Source organism: Ctenopharyngodon idella, chromosome 19 (assembly GCF_019924925.1).
Source record: "Ctenopharyngodon idella isolate HZGC_01 chromosome 19, HZGC01, whole genome shotgun sequence".
Classification (NCBI taxonomy): Eukaryota; Metazoa; Chordata; class Actinopteri; order Cypriniformes; family Xenocyprididae; genus Ctenopharyngodon; species Ctenopharyngodon idella.
In genome coordinates this window covers 3,342,295-3,357,305 of record NC_067238.1, presented here as the reverse complement: position 1 = coordinate 3,357,305, position 15,011 = coordinate 3,342,295, and the positions used below count along the sequence as shown (strand labels likewise).

General features: G+C 34.0%; 1 protein-coding gene across 1 annotated transcript; it reads left to right on the top strand.

The window, feature by feature from the left end:
• The first annotated feature begins 1,630 nt into the window (after positions 1 to 1,630).
• serinc2 (serine incorporator 2) lies at positions 1,631 to 14,208 on the top strand. Its single transcript, XM_051871944.1, has 10 exons — positions 1,631 to 1,789; positions 2,285 to 2,446; positions 3,906 to 4,093; positions 4,279 to 4,358; positions 7,291 to 7,428; positions 8,078 to 8,247; positions 8,957 to 9,047; positions 10,935 to 11,085; positions 12,953 to 13,171; positions 13,443 to 14,208. Exons 1-10 carry the CDS (start codon positions 1,751 to 1,753, stop codon positions 13,579 to 13,581), a joined length of 1,377 nt encoding a protein of 458 aa, XP_051727904.1. The 5' UTR covers positions 1,631 to 1,750; the 3' UTR covers positions 13,582 to 14,208.
• Positions 14,209 to 15,011: the final 803 nt, after the last annotated feature.

Genomic DNA, 15,011 nt, shown 5'->3' with positions numbered 1-15,011 from the left:
CCAAAGCATTTGAAACTGATTAACAACCCTCTCTGCTACTTAACTGACCAGATCAATATCCCAGGAGTTTAACTGACTTAATGCTATTCTCTGATTCAAAAGTGTTCCTTAAATTTTTTTGAGCAGTGTATATTATTGAATTATTATTATTATTACTTATACTTAACCCCCTTTTTTTTTTTTTTATCAAGAAAGCATAAAGATGGATGTTTAATTCATGCAGTGAACCCCAAAATATCTGGCAACATTTAAATCTGATGTAATGTGACACACCTGTGGTTGTTCTGCTAGGACACATGTGTGATCTTAACTTAACACATTCACAAATTGGTTAAAGTAGTGATAAAATCGCTTTTTATTGATTTTATCACAATCACTTATTTACCCAACAGCTATTAAATATATATATATATATATTTGGGATATTTGTTTGGAGGTCAGAATTCTAATTTAAGTGTTTGAAACCAACCTTTAAAAATAAAACCACCTTTAAAGAAAACAATAATTTGTGACAACTTCACAAATTAACACATCTAGACTTGATAATAATTCAAATGTAATGTTTCTAACAATCTTCAGAAGTATGTAATCTCTTTTTTGGCTGATTGAAACTTTGCTCACTGCCATTGGATGGTAATTTCATTCACATTAAGTGGCTGGTGGGTTTCCTTTCAGAGCCACATGAGGGCGGCAGACAACGCTTTCATTTTTAAACTTATTCAGACGAATGTACATCCCCCTACCAATATACGTTTCGTAACTGTATAGGTTGGATCTTTTGTATCAAAACATACTGGAAAATGTACATGCATTTTCTAATTTTCTAATAATAATAATAATAATAATAATAAAGGGCCTTTACATTTTGAGTGGTAAAGCAAAAGAATGAAACTTAAAAAAAATAATAATAAAAATAATTAAACCATAAGTTATCTTAACAAAAGTTTTGAGAGTTTACGATTTGATATCTTCTATTTTTTGCTGCAGGCATATTCATTACATATTTAACATTCTAGATAACCTATAGGTAAAGTGAGCAGAATCATCCAGAATCACTTGAATTCATAATCTATATATTATGACATCCCTTCAGTATGTATAAATAAATAAATAAATAAATAAATAAATAAATAAATAAATAAATAAATAAATAAATAATTGCAGAATATGCTTATTAGAGTATCCTTGACTGGGGAGATATTTTGAATTGCCTGTCATTATTAAATTATTCAGCTGTATTATTCAATATAAATGTATATATCTGAATATTTAATTTAGTATTGTACATTGATATCAGAGGCATTATTATTCAGAAAACTTTAAGTTTCGTGTTTTAAGTAGATTAAGTATCCTATAGGCTACATGATTTTTTTTTTTTTTTTTTAAATCTTGTGCTCTATAAACAATAAAAGTTACATCCTGTAAACGTACATGTACTAATCTCATAGGTTGCTTTAATAAATACATCATTATGAATGCAATGCAATTCTATAAACTGAACTGTGGATATCAGACGCATGCAAAAAGTTATAAAGAGTCTTTTCAAACCCACCGCATCGCACAGTTTCTACGCTTATCTGATTGGTTTGTTACTTCAGCGATTATTCTGTACTGTCGTCTCATTGGTTCAATAGTTTTGCGATGTGTCTCCCAGCCAATCACTGCTCACTTTTTAGAGTTATTTATAAATTTTCCAGAATAAGGATTGACTTCCGTGTTTTGCTTTAGTTTCGGTGTTTTCTCCGTCATTATGGGTGCGTGTATGGCCTTGTGTTCGCTGGCGAGCTGCGTAAGTCCAAAATATTGTTTTAAACTGGAGTATTTTTTCTCACTTTATGTTGTCAAACGTCAACGGGTAAAGACAGCAACGCATTTTACAAAAAAACCCCGTCTTGTTCATAGAGGGGTGTTGGAGGCTATTTCCTCGTTTTGCTTACATGTATAACCTATAAGGTTTTGAGAAAATGGCTGGATAGGTGGATATTACTAACGACATCTACCTATCCAACCATTTCTGTTTGTTTTCTCAAAACTTTACTTTTACAAACTTTTCGTCACGAGCTTTTCACGCGCTTTTGATTTTACTCGTTTCTTTTCAGATCAAACATTTCCATTTTACCAGTACAACTGAAATAAATGTATACATACAGGCCAAAGCTATAGTTAAATTATAGTAGATTATAGTAATTTATTTATTTATTTTTTAATTATAGTAGGTTGTTCCCCCTGAATGACAGGGAAATGCGTGTATTTGTTGTGTTAAGTGGGTTTTCTTGTCCTGTAGGCGTCCTGTCTTTGCGGCTCTGCGCCATGTCTTTTATCAGGATGTTGCCCTTCTACATACAACTCCACTGTGACCCGCCTGGCCTTCTCCTTTTTCCTGCTGCTGGGCACAATAGTGTCCATCATCATGATCCTGCCTGGCATGGAGACACAGCTGAAGAAGGTACACAGACCGCTGGTGTCGTTGTACAGGTAGTGCATGGGCTTACAGCATAGCTGGTGTGCTCATGAGGATGCCAGTTTGAATCTGGCCTGTGTCCTGTTCTGACCCCATTTCCTCTCTCTGCATTCCAGTCTTTAAAAAAAAACAAAAAAAACAATGAAAAGATATAGACCAGTGTCAGAAATTGTTTTTAGAAAAGGGCAGTATTTGCCCCATGAAGTTAAAATTTGGGGGCATTTTAATCTAAGACCACATTGAAAATGTCTTCATTTAAGCACAGAAATAAACACACATCTATGATGTAAAATGATAACACTTAGGTAAGGTAAGGTAAACATTAGTTAACTACTTTTGTTAACATGAATTAAAATTTGAACAATACTTCTAGTTAATGTTAATTTCATCATTTACAAATACATTATAAAAATCAAATTTTGTATTTGTTAACATTAGTTAATGCACTAACGTTAACAAAGATTAATAAATAATGTAACAAATGTATTGCTCATTGTTAGTTCTTGTTAGTTAATACATTAAGCTTTACAAATGAGACCTTACTATAGTGTTACCATATATATATATATATATATATATATATATATATATATATATAATTATACATACAGTATCTCACAGAAGTGAGTACACCCCTCACATTTTTGTAAATATTTTATATCTTTTTATGTGACAACACTGAAGAAATGACACTTTGCTACAATGTAAAGTAGTGAGTGTACAGCTTGTATAACAGTGTAAATTTGCTGTCCCCTCAAAATAACTCAACACACAGCCATTAATGTCTAAACCGCTGGCCACAAAAGTGAGTACACCCCTAAGTAAAAATGTCCAAATTGGGCCCAAAGTGTCAATATTTTGTGTGGCCACCATTATTTTCCAGCACTGCCTTAACCCTCTTGGGCATGGAGTTGACCAGAGCTTCACAGGTTGCCACTGGAGTCCTCTTCCACTCCTCCATGATGACATCATGGAGCTGGTGGATGTTAGAGACCTTGCGCTCCTCCACCTTCCGTTTGAGGATGCCCCACAGATGCTCAATAGGGTTTAGGTACCCTCAGCTTCTTTAGCAAGGCAGTGGTCGTCTTGGAGGTGTGTTTGGGGGTGTGTTTACCATATATTATATATATATATATATATATGATAACACTATAGTTTACTTTACTTAAGTAGCTTTATAAAAACTCACCAAGCTTATGAGAGGCAGCTGAGACATTCTGTTGGCAGTATTACTTTATACAATTTTGTGGGTTATACATCATTATCTTAAATGTGAAATTTTGTTGTACTGTTCATTCACTTTTTTTTTTTTTTTTTTGAGGATGTATAAACACCCACAGTATGTTAGTAAGATGTTAAAAAGGCATTCAGGATGTGACTGAAATATTAGATTCGTTGATCCCTGTGTAAAACTGCAGACTTTTTGGTATGAATTTATCAACAGATTCCTGGTTTTTGTGAAGGAGGCTCTTCTATACCCGGAATTGAAGGGAAAGTGAACTGTGAGGTCATTGTTGGCTACAAGTCAGTCTACAGGATGTGCTTTGCCATGGCCTGTTTCTTCTTCCTCTTCTCCATCATCATGATCCGTGTGAGAAGCAGCAAGGATCCACGAGCTGCAATTCAAAACGGGTATATTTTTATTATTTGCTATTCCAGCTGGCATTCTCATAAAATCTTTCTTACAAGTGTTGCCCTCTGCTGTTGAAAGCTGGGTTTCTTCAATATATGGAAAATTCCTTTTTTGCACAATAGTTTTATTTTGTCTAGGAAGTCTTGCATAATGTCCCATGCCAATGTGACTATGTTTTCTCCAGTTTCTGGTTCTTCAAGTTCTTGATTCTGGTCGCTCTTACTGTGGGAGCTTTCTTCATTCCAGATGGAGCATTCAACACGGGTAAGTAAGCTAATAAATAATAAAATAAAGACTAGTAATAGTTCAGTAATTACATGAAAAAAGGTTGTGCTCCATAGTTTCTAGGTGGAATAGCAGTTTCTCATGTAAAACAGATGGGAATCTAAGCATTCAATATTTACGCCTGATAGATACCCATGTGACCACATCACATTTATAGAGTAAACACTAATGCTTCCTGGTCACAGACTACAGTGAATGACCACCTTCTTTTCTAGTGTTGCACTTTTGTTTACGTGAACATTTAAAATATTTGTTAATCCCATACATATACCAGGGAAATTTCAGGGAATATTATAACCTTGATTTCCATACTCCAAAAAAAGTCAGTGTTTGGTAATTAATCATAATCATAAATCTTTCTGATTAAAAATCTTAAATTATGAACTGCAATTAAAAAAAAAAAAAAAAAATTTATAATAATGTTCTCTTGAGGTCCACTTTAATGTTATCAAGATTTTTACCTAAAAAAAAAAAAACTTCTTAATTTAAAAGTAATAAGCTATTTTCTATCCTGTTTTTGATCCTCTTGTTCAGACACTCCATTTTGATAGGTGTGCCGATAGACTTGGAAGAAAACGGCCACTGCTATGATTGGGTAACCGTTTTGTATATTAAAATAATTTTCAACGTTCCTGCCATTAAACTTGTGGAACTTCAGATGTTGAAAATATCTCATTACATAGTTTAAACATTTGCCAACTATGTGAAATTATGTGTATTACATTACTTTATAAGTCCTGGAGTAATTGGAGTTACCACAGTTATAGCTGATGGGATAACTTGTGGTATTTTGTGTTAACAGAATTATGAACAAATGTACCATAGTGTGTCACACTGTCATACTTATAGGCTATTCATCGTTTCGTTAAAGTGAACAACGTATACATTGTCATTTGCAGTGTCGTGTTTTATACAAAATGAAAAGTGTTGTAATGTCCTACCGATGACAAATTGAAAGATGTCACTCACTGAAGCTTTTATTCAGGATTTACAGTGAATAGCTTAGATCAAAACAATAACAAAAGCAGCGTCCTTTATGTGCTTTCTTCTGTATCCAGGAACCCCCTGTATTAACCCCATAAATACTGAAGCAAAGAAAAGAACAGTAAATCACAACTATTCACAGTTTGACTGTGGTGCTACAGTATAAATACTCAGTACATATAAAATGATCTGTAACAGACAAAGCAATCAGTTGTCATTGCATCATCTTTTATTTTCAGTAACTCTGAAAAAGTTTGTGTCGTACAGTGTGGTTTAAAAACAAATCTGCCAAAAAATGAAGCGAAATGAACAGATGAACAGTGTCTTACTTACATGACCTGGAACTTTTTTAAGTTTTTTAACTTCTACGCTTTCTTAATGTTAAGATCACACGGATGGCAATGCAAAGACTGTGTTTTTCCACAACTTGGCACTTCTATCAAGGGCATCTCTATCGTTTTTTTTGCTGTAGTAATCCTACTAGTACATGACGTGCAAATTGGTGGGTGGGGCTAAAGAGGCAATGACATAGAAGTAGGTGTAGCATATTAGCTCAAAAGGGAAAATATGAATAATCATAACTCGTTATAATTAATTATAAATATTTGGATAAGTTAATCGAATTAACTTCAAGTAGCTGAATTGATATTACAATCAATTAATCTGTTCGGCCAGCGAACACTCAGTATTGATCGTATATCAACTCTTCAGAAAGGATATTTTCTGTGGCCACAGAAAAATAACGCTTTCTTAGCGTAAAATAACACTTTATATATATATATATATATAATATAATACACTTAATATATATATATCCAATACCACTTAAATTGACATTGGTTGATAAGCAGACCAGAATCAACTCGCGAGAATGTGCACAAAAGTTTTATCTAACTAAATCACGAACACATAATTAAACTAAATACGCATACATGGGAAATGAGAAAGTGGAAGTGAATTAAACCATAGCATAACAGAGGAATGGAGCTATGAACAGAGTCATTAAATGAGCTGGAAGAACCATCAGTTTCTTGCTATAAAGCACCTTTGTTAACAAAGGGGTTCACAACTTAATACTAAATTGGCATTTAGTATTCAAATGTACGATACTTGCAAATGCCTTGGCTGTTGAAGAGCATCTGGATATGCAGAGAAATTGGGAGAAATTTTTGATGGTCCAGTCCAAGGGTGTTAAAGTTGTAATCAATATCTTCCGCATTGAATGAAGAAATGATGACGAACTTGCGCTGTTAACATTAATAAGTAATAATACATAAAATGTACTGGGGAAATGCATGTTCATTCATTTAAGCAAATTTGTCAATGAATTGGTGGAAAGGATTCCATTTCTATGGGCTGCATGTCTGATTCTTGTGGCCTGTACTTTTCTGAGCAGGCGCTATCTCCCAAGTGTCTTTGAAATGTATGAGGGGAGCAAATGGTGATAGTTCTCAGTGGGGAACTCAGACATCAAGGAGTCTGCATGGGTCAGGAGTTGTGAAGATTAACTTTTACAATTGTGTGTTTGATCGATCTAGTCGTTACATAGGCTTTGATCTTCTGCAGAGGCGGTCTTTCGTCGCCCTAGTACTTGACAAAATCCAAAACAAGTCGTTTTGGCAGCTTGGTTTCAATACTTGTTTTTTTGGACTAACGAGGAAGTTCTAAAACTTACAGGATGTATTTATAGTACAATGACCTCTTATTTGTCAAAAAGAAAATTTTATTTCTCAATTCATTACCTTTTAAAAAAGTCTTCTAGTTATGCTTAGCTGTAAAATATCTCTTTAAATAAAAATTGCTCTTTGTGAGTGCAATCTCCATAAAATGATAAGTCACTTTAAGTTGTTGTGAACAGCTGGTAAAGTCATGCCAGTTCATTTGGTTAAAAGGAATGGATGTAAAACCTAAATTTTGTCTATTGCAGTGTGGTACTACTTTGGTGTGATTGGGTCCTTCATCTTCATTCTGATTCAGCTTATTCTGCTGGTGGATTTTGCTCACACCTGGAACCAAAATTGGGTGGAGAACGCAGAGAATGGGAACAGTAAATGCTGGTATGCAGGTATGTTCAGCAACATTGTTTCTGCATGACTAAGCTTTAAAAATTATAAAGGTAAAACCTGACAGGTGAAATGATAGTTACAAGCATTAAAAGCTATCTTTGCCATTGTAATCTAAGCTTCTGTCCTAACCAGCTACAGCATTGAGAAGCAATGGACTTTTTTAATGACTAATGACACATTTCCAGTTATTAACATCATAAATCTAAGAAAGTATTTATATATATATATATATATATAATATATATATATATATATATATATATTTTTTTTTTATTAGCGTGATTTTTAGCACTATACTTAGTGTTATATTATCTTGTCATTAAATAACACAACACTAGTTAACGCTGAGTGTTTCTAATACAACGGCTGAGGGAGTGTCTGCAAATTTGACCTCTTTATTCTAACCAGCGTAATCAATATCGCTTTTTTTTATTTATTTTTTTTTATCTCTTTTGTAAAGTCATATAAATGCTATCATCGTTTATGTCTCTTGCAATTGGAGCAAATGGGAATGCAAATATTATATTTGTTGTAGTTTAAGTTCACCACTATTGAAGTTTACCAAACTATGGTGACTTCCTCTTCAGTGAACCCTGTAAGTGTGAATATTGAGAAAAAAATATTGACAGATGTGTGTTTTTTCCACAGCCCTGCTCTCTTTCACATTGGTACAGTATATCTGTGCCTTTGCTGCTGTGGTTTTGTTCTATGTATTCTACACACAGCCAGATGACTGCACAGAACACAAAGTCTTCATCAGCCTCAACCTCATCTTTTGTATCATTGTGTCTGTGGTGGCCATTCTTCCAAAAGTACAGGTCATTCCCACACTCATTTGATCCATTTGTGCTTACTTGTTTTCTTGCTTTTATCTCTCTCTTTATCACTCTAAAGGTGCATGTCAACTGCAGCGTCAAGACTACGTTCAAAACGCTAAAGCTGTTTTTTCCCAACACACAGCCAATATAATGATCACATATACACTTGATAACTGATAGCTAGATGCAAACTTTTTCCGAACGCCCAAAGCTAAGATACGGTGTCATTTTAATCACAAAAAAGCATCCAAACTGCAATATTTAACTTGTATATAACAACTGCAAAGCATATAACGTGTAAAAAAATATGGTTTATGTACTAAATACAGCAGAAACTCCAGCACAGTCTGCATATTTTTAAATGTTTAAAACAGACATCACTTCCTGAACCTCAAAGATATTTGCTGACACCTGGCATTTTGTGCTCATTTGCATCAAGTTGAGAGTATTTCTCAACTTTTCGCTGCTCTCGCTCTCTCTCAACCACTCTCAACACTTTCTCCGGTTCGCTGTGAATTTCTCAATCCACTGTGATCGAACGTAAAGCTTGGCTTCTATAAGAATTAATTGAAAACACCCACTCTGCTGCGCTCTATCCACATCAGTGGACACATGTTTTTACATGCAAGCAACAAAACGTTGTCTGAATGGGTTTTAAACAAAGTAAAATGTGTTACTAAGTGAACGTTTTGCATTGTATGTGTTACAGGAAGCTCAGCCGAGCTCTGGTCTGCTCCAGCCGTCTCTCATCTCTCTCTACACCATGTATCTCACATGGTCTGCTATGAGCAACAACCCCAGTAAGTCTCACAACCAGATCAAGTGTCCATACCGACATTAACCTCTTTAATGCTCTTTCACTTTTGTTGATTTTAATAGATGTTTGGACTGAATTATTAATTCAGTTCCTACTGAATGTTGACCCTTCTTTTTGAAAGAAAGTATCAGAAAAACACTGTCAGGTGTTTACATGTACAATAAAAAGCTGATAAATTTGATGTGATTTACATTAAAAAAAAGTTAAATCAGAGTAAATCAGATGCAGAAATTTAGATTTGATTTATCAGGTTTTGTTTAAATGTTTAATAGAACAACGATCTATGGTGGTTACATAAGTTAAAGTAAATGATGTTTAAATAGTTGTGACATTCAGCATCTATCAATTTTCTTTTTGTTTGTTTTATCCGCTTGTTAAGTCTGACGTCACTTGTCAATGTTTCCGGTTTCAAACGCTCTATCAGATGCCTAAACCAAACAAAAACCGTACTAACATACACTTATGCTGTGCTATGAAACTACTGAAAAATCATGTTCCTAAACTGTATCTCCATTCTGAAATAACAGATGGCCAGACAGTGATTCATATTTTATGAATTGTTAAAATATTGGTGTCCAGAGACTGTATTGTGCACCGTGAGTTTATAAAAGCTTACCTTAAATATGTAATAAGAATGACTAGTGCTAATAAACAGCTGTTGAGATTCTTACTTAAAACAAGTGGAGGCTTTGGCCCAGAAATTGTAATAAGTCCATGACTTTTAAACTGATAGAGTGAACAGGAAGCAATGTGGTGGAGAGAAAAGCAGACAACTGACCTGTCTTATATATTTTGTATATTTTCGTAATATATTTCTGCTGTTTTGCCAATTTCCACCGCTCTCTTTAAAACATCACCCTCCAAAATGTGCAAAATGAATGACAAGCAAAGAGAGAGAGTCTAGTTGGCCATCTCAGAGACAAGTGACAAATTTCTCACAACACATATTTCAGTGATAGTTTGCAAAATCTAATTGTATAGACATTTCCATTCAAAAGGTTGGGGTTGGTAAGAATTTTTTTTTTTTTTTTTTTTTTTTTTTTTAAAGTCTCTTGGCAAAGCTGCATTTGTTTGATCAAAAATACAATAAAGACTAATATTGTGAAATACTATTACAATTTCAAAAAGATTTTCTGTCCTCAGTGTCACATGATCCTTCAGAAATCATTCTAATATGCTGCTTTGCTGCTCAAGAAACATTTCTTATTATCAATCAAAAGAGAACTGCATTTATTTGAAATAGTAATCTATTTTATCATTATAACGGTTTTGATCAACTAAATGCTTCCTTGCTAAATGAAAGCAATAATTTCAAGCAATAATAATAATAAAAAAAAAAAGTTACTGGCCCCAAACCTTTGAACAGTAGTTTATATCATTGTCTGATGGTCTCTTAATAATCTGTTTGCAATGAAAATTGTCTCATACTACATGTTTCCATTACCAAAGAAAGAATTTGCATGCTTGATTAAGCTATACCAGAACAAAGGAATTCTCGGAAAGACATCTGAAAATTCCAGACACCAGTTGTTTGTTTACATAAGTGAATGCTGGGAAATAAGACATACACAAACACATGGAGCTGCTTGAATGGAAAAAATGACATACCTCAGCAACCTCCAGGCCAAATGTAATAGGGTTTAATGCAATTAAACTTTAAAGGAGCATTTTTACTGTGGAGCACAGTATAAAAATTCCCATAAATTTCCATTTATTTTAATGATTAACTCTGAATCATTGCGTTTTAGCCCAGTTAGCATGTGTAAAACTAATAACAGACTTAGTATCTATTTTTGAGTGTATTACTGTATGCTATTGTTTCCTCATAAATAATCCCTTATGACACATCTCTTTTTGTCTCTGTGCACAGATCGTAAGTGCAACCCCAGTCTGTTGAGTCTAGTCAATAGCGGGCCGACAGCACCCACTCCAACCAGTGCCCCCGGTATCCATACACAGTGGTGGGATGCTCAGAGCATTGTGGGTTTGGTCATCTTCCTCCTGTGCACACTGTATGCCAGGTGAGCTTACCACTGCTAGCAACAGACGAGGACTATTTAATACCATTAATTAAATGAATACAAGTAATGCTGAGCAGTACATCTAATGTAAAATATTTCAATATTTTTAATCTTTTGATTGCATTTAAATAAATATCTGTATTGATGTATTTGCTTTAAAATGGCTTATAAATTATTACAAATAAATTATAACATGAAATGAAAACATCTACATCTTAATGCCCACATGGTCATTACATGTCTACTGACAGGATTTGTAGGAAACGCAATGACCAAAAAAAAAAAGCACATTAAAATCATTGCTATATTCGTGCTATTTGTTTATTTTACATTACTGCTTAAAGTTGGGGGTCGTTACGATTTTTTTAATGTTTTTGAAAGAAGCTTATGATCACCAAGGCTGCATTTATTTGACCAAAATTACAGTAATATTGTGAAATATTATTTAATTATAGTATAGTAATTAAAGTAACTGTTTTCTGTTTTAATATAATTTAAAATGTAGTTTATGCCTGAATTTTCAGCAGCCAATACTCCGGTCTTCAATGTCCTTCAGAAATCATTTAAAGGTGCAATATGTAAAAATTTTGTCCGCTAGAGGTCGCTAGAGGCCTATTCAAAACAAAGGCGTAGCTTGATGACGCCAAGTTTGAGCGTGGAATCTTGGGACATGTGGTCTTCACCTCAACGGACAGTGCAAAAAATAGGGATAGGACTCGGGTAGAAATCATGTTCATGGATGCGATTATTAACGTTATTGTAGTATGAAGCAGAGCAGGACCGAGTGTTGTGGGAGCTGAACGAGGCCGCTGGAGCGATTGCGATATCATATTAAATGCTGGATGGCTTGTGTTGATAAATGGCTTGCAATTCATTTTAAAACGTATTGTATGATGGAGAAAATTCTGTATTACTGTTAGTAAAAATAAAGCTGCATCCGATTATGCTATGTTAGCTACTTGACAAAATAGTGTTTTTCTCTGAGGCATGGTAAAGCATGGTACTCGCAGAAAATCAAGAAAATTAGATTTAAACAATAAGACTAAACATGTTGAGCTATATAACAACAATTAGTTTTCTGTCTATAAATATATCAAAACAGTTGTTGCCTTGTCTATTAAAAAGTGTAATATATTAAAGCGTCTTTGGTGTTTCCATGGTTTCTACAAAATAAAACCGGAAACCGAGGCAGACCAAGGGTTAACGCGGGTATGACGCAATTGACAGGCAACTCCTCACATGTCCCGGACCCTTGGTTAAAATTGCAGTTTTCTCACAATTTACAAATAGTTGGAAACATTTGGGATATTGTAAGTAGTCAAGTGAACAAAATATATAACACTGGCCTAGTGGTTTTTGGATATTTTACTGCAAAAATATTACATATTGCACCTTTAAATAAGCTGAGTTGGTACAAAAGCAACATTCTTATTTTTATTTTTTTTTTTACTAATGTTGAAAACTGATGTGCTGCTTAATATTTTTGTGGAAACTGTGATACATTTTTTTTCAGGATTCTTTAATGAATAGAAAGTTCAAAAGAACAGTATTTATTTGAAATAGAAATCTTTTGTAACAGTATAAATATCTTTACTGTCTTTACTACTTTTGATTAATTTAATGCCATCCTAGCTGAATAAAAGTCTTAATTTCTTTAAAAATATATATTTCTGACCCAAACTTTTGAATGGCAGTGTATATCAGCATCAAATCATATTCAGTATATTGTAAATGTTCAGTATATTGGCCAGCCATATTTAAAATTTAAGTTGGGTTGTTTTTTTTTTTTGTTTTTTTTTTTTTGTTTTTTTTTTTGGTAAAATGTATAGCTAGGTCACATTTTACATGTTTGCTTCTCTTTTTCTAGCATTCGTTCCTCAAACAACAGCCAGGTAAATAAGCTAATGCAGACAGAGGAGGTTCAGAGGCTTGCGAGCACTGATACCAGCGAGGGCGTCTCTGAGGATGGCGTGAGACGAGCTGTGGATAACGAAGAAGATGGCGTCACATACAGCTACTCGTTCTTCCATTTCTCTCTCTTCCTTGCCTCACTCTACATCATGATGACCTTGACCAACTGGTATCAGTGAGTGTCTAGATTATCCTAAAACAGCACAACTGTGACTGCCCAGTATTTTTCCCTTTCATTATTGTCCATAGGCATTTCAAAACAATTCTCAATAAACAGTTTCTCTGTAGAAATTAAATTTGGTTTTTACTTTTTGAAACCAACTGTTCCACTCTACATTGCCATGGTATTTTTGACTAGAGTTCTGTGTATATGTTAATAAGAAAAAAATGGGGATTGAGTGATAATTATTCCTTTACATTTTTACTTTTTCCTCTTTCTTTCTCAGGCCTGAAACAGACTATGCAGCCATGAAAACCACTATGCCATCTGTGTGGGTGAAGATTTCTTCGAGTTGGCTGGGACTGGCACTGTACCTCTGGACCCTTGTGGCTCCTCTAATCCTGGCCGACCGAGACTTCAGCTAAACGCCCATAAGATTCTACAAGTGGGCTTATAAAGAAGCAATATACCATATGCTAAGATCACTTATACAGTAAATTACAGTAAAAAAAAAAAAAAAAAAAAATGTTTGTAAACCTTGTAAACCTTCACAAGACACTTTTCATTTACATCTTTGTTGTTACATAATCATAAACCCTTACCAAACCTCTACAAATGTACCCACAATACACCTCAAAGCCTGTCACAGATGATTCTTCAATCTAGGTAATGGTATAACACTTTCTGTTTTAAAAACTATCTAGAATTCTTTATGTATACTTTATGTATAGTTTTTATGTATACTTCAATTCACATATTCTGACATCACACATTTATTTTATTGTCCTTTATATCTGTCTTGGGTCCAATTTTGTTACAAATTGCACTACGTTTGATCAAATCAAAGATGAATGTTCAGTGGAAAATGAAGATTGCCTTATACATAACGAGATTTTGCTAATACATTTTTCTAAAGAGCTGTATCCATTTACAGTTTTAAAGCTTTATTTTATGAGCTTTATGATGACACTCCTCCTGACCAAAAAGTTCTTAGTTCTGTTTTGTACTTTTATTCTTTCTTATAAAACTGATTATTAAAAATGTACACAAGAGGTTATGGTTCTTCAATCCAGTTATTCTTAGCCTGCTACTGTAATACAGCAACTTGTTTCCTCTAGATGGAAGTGTTGTTCTTATGAAAGTATGTTTCCCTTACCTGAAGAAAGTGTTTATTTAATGGTTCTTTACTGAACAAGTGTCACTTACTAGTACTCAGTCTAGGGTTACGGATTTTGGCAAACCTGTATAAGTAATAATAAGGACTATGGGACTCTTAATGGCAGCTTATGGAGAGAACTAGACTGTTTGTGCTACATCCATAAATGATACTTCAAATCATGAAGAGAGCTTTGCAATTACTTTTCAATCAGACTACTGCTACTTCAATCAGACAATTTTCATCTAGCAAATGATAAAATGGGCAAAATCAAAAGAACAAAACCCATGGACTTACACTGAAGGAGGGACCCGATGGATGTCTAGAGATCAGAATATCATAGACTCAAGGGTGGATTCTTATAGTGAATAGTATATTTTTAAAATAATTTTATAGATTACATCTATTGTACTGATATTCTCTCTGTCCATAAGGCCTATAAACCTTGAGACTTAAAAGACAGAGTTTTTTTTAAAACTCTGTAAAATTCATCTCGACTATTTTTTGCTTATTTAACAATCATGCTTGCCTAAATATATTTGAATTTCAGTTTATTAGGGCCCGAGCGCTGATGGTGTAAGGACCCTATTGTAATTGCTCAGTGAATTATTCTTCTCAGAAATGAATCGCATTTTTAAGGGCCTAAACTCATGAAACTTTGCACACAAGTCAGAAGTGGGGAAAATGTACGTCTGAAAT

What these genes read in the sequence shown, in the direction of transcription:
- serinc2 (XM_051871944.1), top strand. Translation starts at nt 1,751, where the DNA reads ATGGGTGCGTGTATGGCCTTGTGTTCGCTGGCGAGCTGC. An exon ending in CGAGCTGCAATTCAAAACGG is followed by an intron (nt 4,094 to 4,278) that starts GTATATTTTTAT and finishes TGTTTTCTCCAG; the next exon opens with TTTCTGGTTCTTCAAGTTCT. An exon ending in CAGTAAATGCTGGTATGCAG is followed by an intron (nt 7,429 to 8,077) that starts GTATGTTCAGCA and finishes TTTTTTCCACAG; the next exon opens with CCCTGCTCTCTTTCACATTG.